The 17730-nt window shown below is 39.1% G+C and overlaps 1 protein-coding gene across 4 annotated transcripts in view; it reads left to right on the top strand.

The window, feature by feature from the left end:
* The window catches only part of LOC146597967 (uncharacterized), a 66323-nt gene extending 48973 nt beyond the window's left edge, over window positions 1–17350 (top strand). The window contains exons 3-4 of one of the 4 annotated variants that reach the window (XM_085301145.1): window positions 37–164; window positions 6211–6341. In XM_085301145.1, the coding sequence (XP_085157271.1) occupies window positions 37–164; window positions 6211–6223 (141 nt within the window). In that variant the 3' untranslated portion in view covers window positions 6224–6341. Of the gene's footprint in view, window positions 1–36; window positions 165–971; window positions 1022–6170; window positions 6342–17189 lie in introns of those variants that run through there. The other 3 variants (XM_085301143.1, XM_085301144.1, XR_014895354.1) reach the window with 3 other exon arrangements.
* The last annotated feature ends 380 nt before the right edge of the window (window positions 17351–17730 follow it).

Here is a 17730-nt window from a genome sequence, read left to right as displayed (position 1 = left end):
AGCAGACTGATTTCAAAAAGAATTCCTTTCCTGTAGGTAGGGAGCTCCTACATGTCTTCCAGMCAGGCCAAGGATGCTGGCTCCCAAATGTGGACTGAACCAGGACTTACAGATGTAATGGACATTTTTTTCTTTTATCTTCAGTGCTTCTTTAGAGGAGAAATGTGAGTATGAAACTCCTTTGTGAGACTTGCATTAGTAACTTTATTGCTGTCTTGTCCTAAGAAGAAGAAGCCATAGCTGCATAGCAGGATTATGGAGGAATATAACTAATAAGAGGTGCATCATGGAGAACCACATCACTGTTTTGAGATCAGAAGTGTGATATTCTGTTGCCTGAAAAGGGCTTTGAASCTGGAAAGTCGATGTGTCTGTGTGGGCCAGAGATGGGAGCAATGGTCAGTCATTGGCAGGCTCCTGGAGGCTTAGAAATGTTTGAGTTTCACTAACTGAAACCAATCAGATGAAAAAAGAAATGTAAAAAGTGTTTTTCTCTTAATGCAGATCATTCTATAATGATTCCATAATCTTTCTATATTCAATATTGGCCACTGCCCATGATAAGGACTGTGCTGATCATTGTGTTCGTTCCTCATGTTTTTTATGATAGTATAGCTCAAGTTATTCATCCACGTGATGCAGCCCTTCCTGTAGACAYTCCAACCTTTTCTCCTGGGGGCTTAAATCCCCAGAGGAAATTCCTATACATGATGAATAGAGCTGAGCGTAGGTAGATACTTAGAGTGTGTCTGTTTAACATTGTTTATACACATCACACACTTTTGTTATATACTACTAATAGGTAGCGAGCACAAACCTTGAGAGGCAGTACTTGCGCAAATACTTGAATAATTCTGTTTCTGAGTGCCAAACAATGCTCCAAAAAGGGAAAAACATGATCAAGTTACAAGAAAAAAAGTCTCGTATAGAAAGATGAGCCCCTTGCACGCTGTTTTTTGACTTCTTTCCAGAATTAAGARGCTTGTTTAGATCCTAAACAAGGAAAACAAACATCTTCCCCGGCAAGTGCAGTACTTCAGAAGAGATGTAAATTTGATTGCAAGCACATGCATGTGCATGCATGCATATTTGCATGCGTGCGTGCGCGCGCGTACACACACACACACACACACACAAGTATTTCACCTGTGGAAGGAGCCAGTTTACAATGAAGTTATGCTCAAAAGTCGTCAATAAGAGACAAAAAGCCAGTGCTGTTTGCTGACACCAAAAAAGAGCCTCTTTGCTAGCTGATGTCAAAGTGAAGCTGATCCTGGAGCACTAGGCTGTACATGTGCRTGTCCCTGGATGTTTCCTGCCCATACATCTGTGGGCACTGCAACAAGCGGGAAGGATTGGACAGAGAGGATGCAAGTTCAGGCCTGCTAGAAACAAACTCCTCTAGTTGTTTTTACAATTTTAATATTTCTTTCTTATTTTAATACTCTGAATATAGTCCTAAAATATCAAGCTGTTGTTGAAGAAATGCTTGGGGAGTCTGGCCTTTTTTGCCACAGAATTTGGTCCTTAGAGCTTAGCAGTCATTAGATCTTCCTCCATTGTATTGGACAAGCCATTACAGCCCTGYACTTCCAGATTTCTCATTTAAACTTGCTTAGGGCTCTATTAAAAAGCCTCAGGAACTCAGGTTTATATTCTTATGTAGCATCACAAAACAGGATAAAAAACACATCAAGAGAACAGTAATTGCATTTCATTCTCTGATGCTTCATGACATTTGTATGCTATAGAAAAGGCACATAGCTAATACTTGGTTTTTCATCATCGGTGCAAGATTTTCTGAATGTGAAGGTTTTCCAAATTTGTGACGATGTTACGATACAACAGTGATGGTAGTTGGCAACACAGTTTCTGCTTACAGAAAAAAAAAATAAGTCAAGCATACAATCAGCCAACAAACAGYGTGATCAGTATTTTGCAAACTTGTCCTCAATTGTCTCTTTATATCAGGTATAGTTACAGGGGATTTTATGCAAGACTTCTGCTTAATGACAGACAAAAAAAAAGAAAAAAAGAGGAAGAAAGGGAGCTTTGTCTTTCTGAAAGAGTTAAATAATTTTCTGTTTTCTGTTTACTCTTTGCTTGGTCAAAAACTTTTGTTTAAAAAAGCTGTTACTGCTTGTGGAAAAACCTCCCATCACATGAAGTTTGGGAAGCAGATATCCTGAAATAATTGCTATAAAGTAGAGTAGATCTTTTCCTATTCTCCAACTACACAAACTGCTAATGGGCAGTTGGGATGCAGGATAAATGCTAAAATCTGGTACTGTTACACTGAATGACACTCTATAAAATAACATCTGTCTGTATGTAACACAGGTTTAATTCCCAACACACTGCCAGCCTATAAAGAGAACAGTGTACTGTAAGCACTGAACATGTGAAAAAAAAAAAAAAAAGAATGAAGTGCAAATAGCTTGCTTTTCTGATAGAGTTCAGGTAGTGACAAGGCAGGCTTATTATTATTGTTGTGTAGATTTTCAGGTATTTTCATTCTGTAAAGTGCATTTATATATCTGTCCTTTTCCTTTATGGTTCTTTGTAGGTCTACTGCTTGTATRTGTGTACATATATGTATATATTGAAATAGAGTTGGATCAGAATATTAAATACTACTGCAACTAATGCAAAAGGCATTAAAGTCAGTGCAAAGAGTCCCACTGGATTTAAAGCTGGAATCAAGCTGAGGCTGGACCAGGCTCCAAATTCTGCTACGCTCCCCCCCCCCCCCCCCTTTTGGGCTGGATCCAACACTAGCACTAGCCTTTTTCTATATTTGCTACCCCAATATCYTCCTCCTAAAGATTAGTTAAAAGTTCTTTATGTTAATGGGGCCACATATAAAGTGAAAATAATAACTTGTGAGTGCCATATTAAACTCTTAGTGTATTCTGTGTTTAGAGATGATGTCACGAAACTGCTTGTTTTGAAACGATCTCAGGCAAACCYAGCTTCTGTTGTGTGAAATATCAGCTTTCCCAAATCTCTGTCTGAGGCAGTATTTTCAGAGACAGGGTTTTAGGACTCAACAGCTGAAACTACAGAGCTGATGAACCAGTGATGAAATTTTATCTAATTTTAGATGCCTGACTGCCAGATGATTTTCAATGTCAAAGTATAGCCTCGGGTTTTTCTTTTTTTCTTTATTTCAGTTGACATAACATAGTTTCCTAAGAATGCCAGTACATGTCCATATTAATAGTCATCATTTTTTCTTCCACTGGATATGTGGAATGACAAGAAAAGAATAATATCTGAATATACCCCATACAAAGTATTTTTATTTTTCTAAGCTGAGGTTCATAATTATAATGGAATTATCTGATGAATTAGTACAGCATTATCAAATAATGTGAATAGCTGCGGTGTGCCAGATAACACATCTGAATATATCTAACACCACAGTTGCGTATGTATTCAGATTCACCAGAAAGTTATATTTTTACCATGTGTAACAGAAGGAAATATTGATATGCACTCAATAGTAAGGATTAGAAAATATTTTGGTGCTGTGTATGACATTACTATTGGGAAAGTTCATTAAACTGAGCCATTATATTAATCCTGGTGCTACAAGCACATTGTTATAGCCAAGAAAAAAAAAAGGTAAAAGAAAAAAGAAAAAAGACTGGGAAAATGATGTGGAGAAAGATATGCTATCACTACATTTTTGTGTTTTCTGTAGGAAATCTACAATTTCTCAACAGGAAAATGGTGAAAAGAAGTTTGATTTCCCCCTTCCCTGCCATAAGTATATTTTAGAAAATCTCCTTTTTYTATTAGGGACACTGGAACTTCTTATTCTCTATACTCATTTGATGCAGACTATTTCACAGCCTCTGCATACATCTATGCTAGGGAAGGTAAATATAATTTGTCAGATAGCATGTATCTGCAAGCGGAAAATGGTTTGTGAAAACCTGTGTTGTGAGGAGGGATTCCAGGGTCAGCGACCCAGACGTGCTCCTTTGGCTTCCTAACGCCCGCGTGCTACACCGCGGCTGTTAATGTGGTGATCGCATAGTATTTTCTCTGCGGGGCTCCCTCTCATTCAAGGCTCAGCTGCATTTTTAAGGAATACACTAAAGTAATGGCAAAGTGGTGCTTAAGCATCACCCACTTCAGTGAGACAGGGCTTTCTGCAGCTCTCCTGGGTGCACTGGCATGGATCTTCGTTATCTATGTCATTTATTTTTGGGGTGCAAAAATCACAAGTAGCCAAACAAGATTTTACCCTCTCTCTCGCTTTTATTCTCTGATATAAATTTTCCTGGCAATTTAGCAGCACTGAAGTCATTGCATGCACTTGGCCATATCRGGTATGAGGTTATGAAGATAGCAAGAGAAAGCATTTTTGAACTGAGTTTTCCRAACTGTTCTTTAATGTATGAACTGGTGCAGTGATTTTTGTCATGCAGCTACTAATTTTATGGCTCAGCCATATGGCTCTCTGTGAACCAAACTTCAGCAGTCCTTGGTTTATGAAAAGGAACATGAAGAGCATATAATGCAGTGACTGGCAGAATGCTGTTTTATTGCAAGCAATATGGGTCCTACCAATTTCTGATATTTCTGAGTCCTCAGAGATTTTAAAAACTTTGCTGGTGATGATGAGTTTTCAAAACTATCTCACATTGTTGTGCAGACCACTACACAAGAGAGAAAGAAGAAAATCTCCATCTGCTCACRTTCACCTACATCTTTCAAATTGCTCTTTTAAAAAATAAATAGTCAACAGTAATGGGTCCTTTGGTTATTTCTAATATGATTCTACTGTCTATTTTGAATTGGAAAATACTGTTTATTTTCATATTTGCAGGTTATAAAAATCATATTTTATAATCTGTTTGCTGAGATACCTGCTGCCAATGACTATTTTTCCTCCATGTTTTACAAAGAAAAGCCTTTTTATTGAAGGGGCTTTTATTTGCTTTTCATTTTCTTCAACTTGCTGTCTCCATTCTCATTATTTTCTTGGGAAAATAAAATTCACTTTATTWTATCTATTCACAGATAGATTGCTACTGGAAAAAGAGAAAAGTAGCAGAAGTCATTTGGATTTCTATCCATTCATGCCTAATGCTTGAGCCAGGAGAAAGGATGGAGATAAAATTTGAAAATCCAAGTTAGACCGTTGTCTGGATGCAGCTACTTTCAATGTTGTAGGCATTCARCGGGGAGGGGGCGAGGACAAGCAAGCAAACAGCAAATTTAACAATATATCAAAAAAGGAGTGCTTGGTTGCCAGATGAGGTGTTGAGTAGATAGACTTCTAAGAACAATTTACCTGTAGGACAAAAACAGAGGGTAGCGGGCCTCCAGTTAATATTCAAAATACSCAGGGGGAACTATGTGTCTTTTAGATGGAAGCAGAATATCATAAACGTGAAGATATTTCTCACAGTGGTAGGAAATGATCAGAGTAAATCCCCTGGGGACCTCAGCAGCACAGCGGGGGGAGGCAGAGGGAGTGTGGGGGCAGAGGGCAGGCAGTGCAATGCCTATTGATATTCTTTTTCTAGGAGATTATGTCTGTTTCTRTGTGACACAGAGAGTAGGTAAAGCTGTAGTTTTCTATCTGAGTACGTTGCAGAAAATGCACTGCAGTTTGAAGGCACACAAGGGAACCAGAAAGGAAATAAATGTGTGACTTAATTAGTCAAAGGCTCAAAGTAGGTGCTAGGTTATTCTGAGGCTCAGGGAAAAGTAAATATCTAAGGGCTCAGAGACCATGCCAGTGAGCAACATATAAATGACTGAAGAGATGAACAGACTTTCAGTGAGATTTTAGAAATTAAGACCCTCTCTAGCTTGTGGGTACTAGAAAGAGCAAGGTCCTATTCAGAGGACCTCTGAGATTTGAAGCATTGGTGGGATGTCTGAGATCCCACGTCTCGGAGGCATTTGGTGTTGATGCCAGCTAACAATCCAGGTTGGCACTCAGGTGTCTACAGCGGTTTGCTTTTGAGCTTCAGTGGTGGATTTCATCTCCCTGAAACTCAGAGCAGACCAGTATGATATGACCTCATTTATTAGGTTTTACATATAATCTTTGAGGGAAAGGTAGTTGTGACTTTTTCACTAATTTGTGATGGCTAAAAAAAAAAAAAGCATTTATTTACAATATATTTATGTTTTTTCTTCCTTAGAAATGTCAGCAATGTCAAGCCTGATTTTCCTTATTTGCAGGGGAACTTTGTAATGACAAGTCCAGCACTGACGTTTCTTTTCAAAACTGTACTTGAAAGAGCAGTGCACGTTGAACCTTATGCAGATCCCGTCCAGCCTTTCTAAGTTGTTTATATTAAAAGAGTATTAACAAAACCCAAAGCATTCTGAAATCTTCCTTTCCTGTCTCAGTCGAATTTCTCTTCTATAATTCTGCTGTCATATCATGATCACTACTGGTTTTCAAGTAGAAACTAAGACTTTCAGGGTAGTCTGGGAATGAATTTCTAAGAGGATGAACAAATGAAAAACYTTCTTTGCTTCCATTAAAGGGTTAATGCTTTCTTTCATTGGGCGTAAAGCAGCATGGATTCATGTATTCTCTCTTTCGTAGTTCATCTCCAAATGAAAGTCCAAAATTTCTCCCTGAGTTATGAAATTGTCCAGATTTGTCAGTCACATTTTGCGATTTCTTTCCTCATCTTATTTTAGATAATGCCTTCATTTAGCTTGGGTTTTGAGAACAATCTCCCTTCTTTCTAAAGCAGATAGTTTGCTGCCTGCAGGGCTGGATTTGCTTTCTTGGTCATAATATTTCAACCTAATTTTGCTTAGTAGATAATTTGTCTCCATGGTGTCAAATCTGTCTTCTTCTGATTGGCTGTTTTTTAAAACCCATCACTTTGATTTCTGAGAGTATGCTTCTCGGTCATTCTCAGCTTATTATATTTTTAAACCAGTACTTAGCTGCAAACTGAGAAACTCAAAAGCTCCCAGAGTTCCTCAGCCATGACTCCTCCTTGGTAATTAATTAGATGGAATTAATATCCATCATTAATCGGCTTACTACAAACTCACCCTTTAACTATATTTAGTGGACTATCAACAGCCCCTATTTTGTCCATTAAGCAAGATGTGGTCCTTAACTGACACAAAACCTTCCCACTAGGATCCTGTAATAGCACAATCTTCCTGCTTGGAAAGAGTAGTTCCCCTTTTTCTCTTTTTCTAGAATATAACATTTTTGGATGTGTGTTACATTAAGTACACTGCAACAGTAGGTAAGGGAACCACTGGATTTTAGTATACATAAGAAAAACAGAGCATACAGAAAACCAAGSCTCGTATGTCTGCATTTAGCAAAGAACGTTCTGTGTTTTATAGCACAGAATCCAAGATGTTAAGATAAAGAATGCACCAGGTATCATCTGACCTTAAAAAAATGGGTTTGTATGTTCTGAACGAGAATCAAATCCCTTCTGCAGTGATCAGCTAGGCTGAGTACCCAASTGCAAAAGATGAAGGTAATTATGGCAGGCAGAGCCCTATGGTTTAGACTCCGCCATGAGACGGCCAGGAAAAGTCTGGAATATAATCTCATGCCTGCAAAGGAAGCTCAAATGTGCTCTCTGCAATCCTTCTCCCTTCACCYCATCCCTTCCTCGTGGTAGCATCCTTTTCTCCCTGCAGCACTTCTCAAAGGGGAGAGCTGCAGAGCCTGGCTGAATAAAAGACTCCATTTTTTTTCATTAAGGAGTGATGGCTTTGCTGTGTTTTAGCAATGGTCATGTTTGAAGATCCTGAATGGCTGAAGAATGTTAAAATAAAGTACTCTTTACATAGAAATGAAATCTGGGGAGAGGAATGTAGGCTGTCAGTGAGTAAATGCAATGTTCTGTGACTTAAGGCATTTAGTAAGGAAAATAATTAGGAAAAAGTAGCAAAGAGGAGGGTTAATGAACTACTGAGGGATAAAAAAATACGTTTCAACTCTTTTTGATAGGAACTTAGAGTACATTTAATATAGCAAGTGCATTATGTTAGCAGACAAATGCAAGCTTAAATAAAGGATGGGTGTGCTAGATGATTTAACTGTCACAAAGGAGCAAGTATATTAGCATTTAGATGGTGATGACTCTCACATGCTGGACATGCAGGACTGCTTATAGTTTCAGAAATAGCTCTGAGCAGAGCAGTCCCTTCTGGCCTGTAATTCTCTCTGCATGAGAAGTACTGGGCCGGATCCTCAGTGGAGACCAAAAAGGACATATTTAGTGCTCTTCTGATTGTGAGTCTGCTCTGGGCTAGGCCGAGGAAAACTGGCACGACTTGTGCCAAAAGCAGTTGGTGGATGCTGGAGAGCCAGAAGCGCTGGCCCCAGGCATCTCCTGCTGCGTTCCTACGCACTGCTGTTGGCTGGGAAATCACAATGAGGAAGCTTAAAATGGGAACGTTGCAATGCCTGCAGTGCTTCTTCAAGGCTGGATCAATCAAGATTTAAGTCTGCAATGGTTTGATGGAGCAGTTTAATGTGACTGTGCAGTTAGTGAGGATCAAGATCAATGTTTCATAGCCAGCTGGGAGATGCCTTGATAACCTGCCATGCGTGACTGCATAAAAAGTATTTTCTTACAAGTGATATTTACTTTCCTCCTGCAAATTACTATGCCAAAAAGAGACATTCATGAAGGGGTAGGTAATATTTTATATAAAAATAAGAATTTTTATATGAGAATAGTTAAACCTAAACAAACACACACAAATAAAACCTAAGTAAAAAAGTTGCCAAGTTTCCCATCCTCTGCTCCCCACTCCCTAAAATTCTATCTATGTCCAAACTTTCATCTGAAATATTCCAACTGATATGTTGTGATATTTCAAGATCCCTGCCTATCTTCACAGAACTGAGGCAATTTGATWTTTTTTGCTGTTTGGTCAAAAGTGTAAGGAATAGTGTTTTTAAAATGTGTTTGCAGATTGAGCCCACTCTTGGTAATTAATTGCCAAAAGAATAAAAACTCCTTGCAACGCAATTTAGCTGCTCCAGTCCTTGATCTCTGCCCTCTTTGCTTGTCACACTATCCTTAAGCTCTACRAAGACAAGCACCGGGAGACTGATTTATGCTCTTAGAGAGATTTATTCTCTTTGGCCAGTCACACAGAGTTTATCTGATTTGTTACTTGTTCCTGTTAACAAGCCCAGAGACTGCTCTCTCAGGTACACACAAACTGCGTGCTCATAGAAACAAGAGTCACAGACCTAAAAAAACCCCAATCAAATTATAGCAGTGGAAAAAAAAATCAAAAATATTCATAACTTCAGAAAGGATTGTAAGAGTAAGAGCAGAGCTAGCCTGCACATAGAGAAAGGTTTCCAAGAGAAAGTTTCCCATCAAAATTCCACATCATGCAGGATGCCTCTACCGGGGTCCAGTGTGTTTCAAACCCCTTTTCTACCACACCCTCACATCTCTTGGTGGATATGTGTGGAGTGAAAGATCAGCTGCCGCTGGGGGTGCAGGATTTTGTAGCCACACTCTTCGGCAGCCCCAGAAGGGGAGGAGGGCTCTGGAGAAAGGCAGTCACTGGTACTTGTAACTGAGGTGTCGCAGCACGAGCTTGTGCAGGGCAGCTCCAYGTCATCCACCTCACTGGGCCGAAGTCTGGCCTCAGTCCTGACATGCACGTGTACTGAAACTGCAGCCTCTGAGCTATGCGCTGAGAACAGGGTGGTTTCCTTCTGAGAAGCTCCAGGGATTCCTATAATCTCTGAGCTCTATGAAACACACCCAAAAGTCTGCTGCTCCGCCCAGCTTCTCAGCTCCCGTAGGGAAGTTGAAAGCAATTATTGATGTGTATTCACTCGGTGGTAAAGAATAAAATCTTTTATTTAAACCAATGCCTTTTCCAATAGTTTATTTAATGATTGGGAGAAAATAGTTCTTTGCCTTGGAGAAATAAGTGGGACTCAAGAGTACAGCATGCATATCACCTGCAATGGAGCGCTGGATTTCTTAGGAAAATATTCAAAGCAATAGTGATGAGGAAAGTTGATCCAAAACTTTCAGCAACGCAATTGTACAGAATTCCAGAAATTTGATTTCATTTCCTTTCTCTGATACAATTTTTTAATGTGACCTTGGTCAAATCATTCAGTCTTTTGTTTCCGTTTCTCACCAGGAAAATGAGACAATGGTAAGCCCCTAACCACATGTGCTTGGTGGACCATCTCCATTTCTGTGCTAGGCTAGTTCTTTCCTCCAAGGCTCCAAAAAAGCCTATGCAGGTAGCAGGACACAAYGATTTGTGTGGAATCGCATGGCTTAACTATTTGTTGTATTCAAAGGTTTTACTTTGTCAGTTCATTAATAAAATAATTTCTCCTTACTTTCTACACGTAGTCCTAAGAACCTACATTTTGTTCCCTGTTACTGCTTGCAAATGTTGGGCAGGTTGCCTCTGTACCCAGCTGCTCAGCAGGCATTGCACAAGAGCACTGAGCCTTGGAGTTGGCACAGGAAAGGTGGGGAGAGAATATCCTCAGAAATTTATTGAACTACCAAGTGACATATGCTTTCTAGTTTAAAATCCTATAGGATGCAAGATAATTCAGAATCTTTAATAATGGTTCTTTAAGACAGGGAAAAGTGGGCATGGAAGAGACCTTGAAAACACATGCAACCCATTATATGGATATATTGAACCTCCTTTTTCAGCTTTCAGAGACAGGATTAATGAGGTAGGGTGGCAGTGAAAAACATTGTCATTAAAAAAAATATAGGAGGATTACCTTGCTGCCAGGATACCATTTCACAGACATTTAGGTATCCATTGACTTGCACAGGAAACCAAAATCACTTTAGGCTTGCCCAGAATGAGACTGAACTTACAGCAGGAGTCCAGGAGTAAAATAGAGAATAGATGTCTCAGGTCAGCTCCCTCAGCTATGACTGCTTGAATGACACTGTTGCTGGGAGCTAAGGAGAGCTATTCTGAGCACCTGAAATATCCCTCTTGAGGAATGACTGTTTGAAAATATCTTCTTTGATCCCTTTAGAAAATCCAGTTTATAGGTACTTAGAAGCTGGACAATGAAAACTAATTTTAAAACAAAGCTGAACAGTTAAGTAAGCTTGAATATTTCATTTATAGAGTGAAAGTGAGATTTTCAAAAGTATTTCCTTTAACATTCACTGCCAATTTCCATTAAATTAATCACCTAGGCAGTATCTGTAGATTTTTGATGTGTTGCATTCTAAGTGCAATTTTTGGAATGCTAAAACGCCTTTGAATATGAAAAAAATTAAGGAAATCCTGTGTCTTGGAAAAACAGTAATAACAGATGCTGGGGTTCATTGTCTATTAAGTAATTTACTTTTGGTGCTGCATTTATCACAGTCAACTTGTGAAATTCTGCAGCACTGTTACCACCTTCTCAAACCAAAACTGTCATGTAAATCCTATTCAAATGCAGTGAAATGATATGGTGGTCTGTCTCGCTAGGGAGTCAGGTTTCTGCAAAGGATTCCTGTATCGCTACTAGTCAAAACATAGGTATGGTAATTAGCAGTGTGTTCTGAAATGTTAGCAGACGTGAGTTGCTCTTCTGCACTAACCTGCCATCAAGTAGGAATGATTTTGATACTATTGCTCAAATACTAGTATGCCTGTCAATAAAAGCATATTAGGCTTTGTAGTATATAGCTAAGAGGGAACTAAGTTTTTTTAAAATAGCATAATTCTGACAGATATTTCAAGACATTCGTGGATATCTAAATTCCCTTGTCTTGAGAAATTTTTTAACCACATATCACCTGTCATAATCTTTTAAATTTGCAGTAATCCAATTATTTTTAGAGAGAGGGACAAAGATAAGGAAGCAGAAAAGTGATGCTTTAACTTATATAAACTCCTGCATTCACATACTGGGGCAGTGCCTGCTACATGGCAGAGCATGAGGGCCTCACAGAGGTTTTCAGTGACATTTCCTCCTGTCATTCCCGTAAACTGACTTGCATATGAAAGAGGTAAAAGTCTGAGACATTATCTGATGAAAAGCATCCCAGATTGCAAGGATTTCAGATACTTGTGGACTTAGAATTTCCCAAGTATTTTTGTAAAGGGCTTTGGCATAATCCTGTCTAGTTTCACTGTGTGGAGAGTGGATCAAAGGTGCAGGCTTGTTAGACTCTCCTGAATTTCATCCTCGCTGGGGATTAGCGTCCTTTCCCCTGAAAGTTAATGGACATTTTCCTCTAACACAAATACAGTATCACAGGAGCTGTTCACCAGGACTGAGAGTTTAAATTCACAGATTATGCAAGCACATTTTAAAGCGGCAATTTATTCTGAGTGCAAAGTACAGTACCTTAGGTTAAACATTTCTCCCTTGTTATCATTACTAAATGTACATTAAATTAAACAAATTAGCATGCTAGACAGAAAGGGTATTTGCATCTTGTTAAGAGACAAAGGGAAGACAAAAAAAATTTTTTTTTGAACATCTGTGACTCCTTTATCCTTCCCCTCCCCACCAWAACCTGCTTCTATGAAATTTCTCATGGGCTGTTGATTGTATCGGACAGAGCAGCCACTCTTATTGTTATGCATTGATGGGGAAAACAAACATACGTTATATATGCTAGAAAAGCATGGCAGATGAGAATAAAAATATTCTCAGAGAATATTGCTATTTACTTTTATAGTGAGATTTCTACTGTAGAGGTATATTGCAATGATACTATAAAAATTATGTGAGGGGCTACTGGGAATATAACTCCTATTTTCTGACATAACAGCATACCAAGAAACCATACAGACTATGCCACTTATTAAAATTCGCAAGATGCACAGTGAATTTCTGAAGATAGAGTTACAATTATTTTCCTAGATGTTGTTGCTTTTTTTTTTTTAATGACCAGTTAATTTATGTTATTCCATATGACCACCGGGTAACGACAGAATTCTGTACTATCTATCACACCCCTAGGATTTTATTGTGAGAAACCGTTAAAGAATATCTTTTCGATGAGTCAAGAGACAGTTCACTTTCTGGAGCTGARAGGGCTGATCCTGGGAGATGCCAAATGCCTCTTAGTGCTGAGCCCCTTCAGCTCCTATTCAACTTGGTAGGCATGAAGTATCAAATATCAAATGCCATACATCCTTAAACCCTTAGATATATGTTGCCTTGTTGTGATCATCTTTACTCCCCTTAGTCATGCCAACAGCCCCGTTGACTTCATGACACTACTCCTATGAATAATTGCTTGCCAGGATAAATGAAATTTTACTGGTAGTTAGGAAACTGTCCTTGCAAAGGTTTTCCCTGGGATAAAGCTTTGGMTATGCAACAAGCTGCCAACACAAAAGAAGTTGAAGATATTATGAATCTGAAAAGAGGATAGTAAATCATTATTAATAAGGCTTCTTAATAATTTAACAATAGAATAAATGTAATGGGATATCATATGACATATCATGTATTCCCACTATTGACATGCTGTGAAACTCAATAAAATCAATACAAATATGAATAGTGAAACTGAATGAATTTCTGAAACTGCAAAATGAAACTTCAGGTCATTTCAAGTGGAAAGCTAGACAACATGAGTGTAACTTTTGATTTTTAACATTAAATTGTCAGTAAATCCAAAGCTCGGAGATCTGACCAGCTCTATTCTCAAACTGGTCACTGAGACTCTGTGATTATCATCAAGCAGTTGTCTTTTTGTCTAGAGCTGCCGTTAAAATATTTTGYGGTGAAGGTGAATGGGAGTGCTCTGTGAGGAGCTGGTGGCCATCTGCATCATGCTGGCCGGGAAAACYGGCTTTGGGATGCAGAGGGTGGAAGGGAGAGGAGGGCCACCACGGCTAGCTGTGTTCTCCCCTTGTCCCCAAGCTCTTCCCATAGCCAATGCAGGGTCTGGGGGCAAACCTCAGGCACCCTGTCTGTGGACCAGAGAGGGAAGCAGACAGAAAGCATTTCCCAGTTAAGGTTGATTTTSTGAGTTTTCTCTTCTTCCTTAAGCCAAGGAGATGCCTGCTGCTGACATTACTGGATGCAAGTGCTTTGGCTAAAGGATGACCTGAACAGGTTTTTCTGTATTCTCCCCTCTCCAGCTCCCCGAGAGGCTGCAGTGTGTCTTGCTGATGACCAGAGTTTTGTCTTATCAAGGAACTGTAATTATATAATTCTTGCTGGAGGTGACATTTAAGAGACCTCTTCAGTAGCCCTCATTCAGTAGTAAATGTACCTGAGAGTCAGAAATGTCACTCATTTTACTTGATGAAATACTAAGGAAAACAAATAATTTATGCCTACGGTAATACTGATTATATATTCACTTTCTTAGCAGCCTATATTTGTGACTGCAATACTCAATCTCTTCTTAAAAGATCATCTTAACATTGCTAATTATTCTTTTCTACTTAAAATGCTATTGTGATTTTTCTTCTTAGTGTGACTGGAATCACTGCTTTCTATGAAAGCCACTGCATGAATTATCTTCCTTGCCCTATTCTGTAGTATTAAAAAATATTTTTCTAAAAATGCCATGTTTAATATGATTCTCCATATTTATCGTACAGTACTAAAATAAGTTATTTAAGCTAACAAAGCTTTTTCTTCAGTATTTATAGTTTATGCTTGTTTCTCCCAATATTTCTTACTTAGTTTTACTTTCAGCAGTAGATATTACATCTCAATTTTCAGTATTACTTTATCAGAAATTAGTCTATTTTTCCAATACATTTAATGCCATTTTCATCCTTGCTTCTTGGAGATTCTCTTGTACCACTTATCTTCCATGTATACTTCCTATTATGTTTAGATTTAGATTTGATGTTAGCTTATACAAATTGAAGTAAAAAACACACCTCCAAAGTGCCAGAAATTTAACATTCATTCTTGTCACTCCTGCTTAATACACTCTTGTTCTTTTATAGTCCCATTTCTAATTACCTAGCACTCATGCTTACAGAAAGTCTCAGTTTACTTAACAATTTCACAGTTCAATTATTTTTAAATACAGTAGGTGTCCTATAAATCTAGTACATTGTAATTGATTCACTMTGTGCAATGTTTTCAATCCTGGTCCATGTGGATTGCCAGTGGGCCATAAATCACAAGGAAACTTCAGAGCAGTGAGTGAGGCGAGTGGGTGTGTGAGGACAGRGAATCTCTAGCGGATGCTGAAGGACTCCCTGTTACATCCCGTTTCATTCAGTATATTAATTTAYGACCTGAGAGAGAGAACAAAGGTGACAGGACAGGAAAGTGGCTAACCCACTGGGACTGCTGTTGCTGCCCTCCTAATGCATAAACAAATATCGGTGGTAACTCCCTGCCAGTGGTCACCACCACAAAGCTTACCACTAATAGTGAGCTACTACAGCTTTAGAGTGCCTCTAAATGCTCTGGCCTCTGCCATAGGCAAGAGACAGCTGCAGGGAGGGTACCTGAGGCTCTGTAGGCTCATGTCGGAGGAGGATCGCAAGCAGTTGCTGCAGCTGTAATAACGTGATGCAATTGTACAGGATTTCTAAAGGAGCAGGTGCACGAGAATGCGCCTCCAAGCCCCTCGGTCCCAGGCCAGCAATGAGCGCACTGGGCCAGCTCCAAAGAGGACATTAAGCACTCGGCAGGCAACACCAGCTGCCAGGGACCTCGGCTGGTCGGCTCTGGTTTTAAGGACCAGCCAGACACGAATGCAGCCTCTCACTGATTTTGGCAACATTCGTTGGCAGCCAAGTGAGATCAGTGCAGAAATTGTGGCACCAGTTCTGCAATACCAAAGGCTTTGCTTGCACTGAGGCAATTCTCCTCCAACAGGAGGAAAGAGCGGATACGCTGCAGTGCAGACTGCTGCAAGATGCTACGCAGAGCGGTTCTTGTCTTGTTTAATCAAAGAGATTTCTACTGTCATGCTCACTGCTGCAGAAGTCAAGGGAAGATCACAAGAGTATCTATATTATGGATCACCTGGTGCTCCATCTAATTGACCTGAGTGTGCTTTGTGGTTTTCCTGGTGATACTTTCAGCTAGTAGCTCCACAGACTCTTTCTATACCTTTCCCAGCCATTACAGAGACTGCTATAAACTAACCCAAACTGTCATTGTGACCTAGCCAGTCAAATAAGATGAATCTTGTGTCACTCTTCATTGGCACATCATTTTTTTCTGTGAGAACCTCAGCAAGAGGAAGGTACCAAGAGGTCAAATCACAAATTATAGAGCATCCTGGAAGCTCTACAAGTCTGAGTGTATAAGCAATGATCGATTGGCTTATTTGTCTGCTGTCTCTTGCTGTAACATAAAAAGACAAAAAAGACAAAAAGGTGGACAATTTCCATTGTTTTTTGAATGATACACTGGACATTTCTAATGTACGCGTTACATGATCTCATCTGTCACTAAGAGGTGAAGTGGGTGAGAGTCTTATGGTTAAATATATAATATATGTATCATATCCTTCAGACTAGTTTATCTGCCTACCATTCCCTTCTCCAGAAACTTCTTTCAATGCTCAAACTTTTGAGCAGTTTCAAACTGATGCTTTTTTTCCCTATTCATTGCAACCTAACCTGCCATGCAACTGTTTGCTCTCCTGAGCAAACATCCTAAAATTATAGTAGCCTTTGTTCCAGATGATTAAGAAAGAGTCCTGGAAAACTGGCAGGTTCCTTATGTGTAAAAGTCTAATAGCACACAGATTACAGAAATAAAACAAGATGTTTTTTATTGTAAGAAGAGGAAGATCCCAAAGAGACCCAGGATTCACTTTTAGCCCTGAAAGAACCTATGATAGGTAATTTTACAGTCACGAGACTGATATACAATTTTAAGTTTCTGAACATATATTTGTAAAAAAGTTATTTTAGGCAGCATGACCTATATTTATGGCTGTCAATATTTCTCTGATTCACCACARCTATGCCCAAAATGTGATAACCGTAGAGAGCGTGAGCATTGCCCTGCTCTGGGTTGCCGAGCGTTAGGCACTGGGCTGTAAGAGGCTGATCTCTGTGAGCACCTCAGGSAGCCAGAAGGTACAAGCAGACGTCCTCTGGAAACAACTCACAGCAGAGACCCAATACAGAACCAGGATCCTCCATACTCTCCAGGTCATTCCAGTGAGAAACACCATGTATACTGGCTACTTCTTTTTTAGATACTTCTTTCACTATTTTTTTTACATTTATTTTGGTATATTTCACAGAATTACAGAATGGTTGAGGTTGGAAGGAACCTCTGGAGATCATCTAATCCAACCSCTCTGTTCAAGAAGGTTGCCCAGGACCCTGACCAGACAGCTTTTGAATATCTCCAAGAATGGAAGCTCTAAAACCTCTCTGGGCAAATATATTTCTTTTACTTTCCTATTTTTGAGTTTATACATGCCTGTACACACACACACATATTCCTATCAAAACACAGGTACACATTTATGCAGGATATGAATGAAACATGATTGCATTGTTTTATTTAAACTCACTTGGATGTAATTGCAATGCTGCTTATGATAAACACAATATCCAAGATTCATGCTGATAACACCTACAAAGTGATATACTCCAGCATTCTATATTTTTATAAATAATGCTTTGAATACTAATAAGAAAAACAAGCTACTCTTTCTTTGTTTCTGTGAATTAAGAATGCTAATATTACCTCTACCACAAAACCAAACATTGTAGGTCTCATTTCACAGCATGGCCGTTCAGCAATGCTTATCTTCCTAAACGTACCTAACCTCGGGA

This window comes from Rhea americana, unplaced genomic scaffold (genome assembly GCF_003343005.1).
Source record: "Rhea americana isolate MKP2758 unplaced genomic scaffold, rheAme1 scaffold_173, whole genome shotgun sequence".
NCBI lineage: Eukaryota > Metazoa > Chordata > Aves > Rheiformes > Rheidae > Rhea > Rhea americana.
This window is presented reverse-complemented; position numbering and strand designations above follow the sequence as displayed.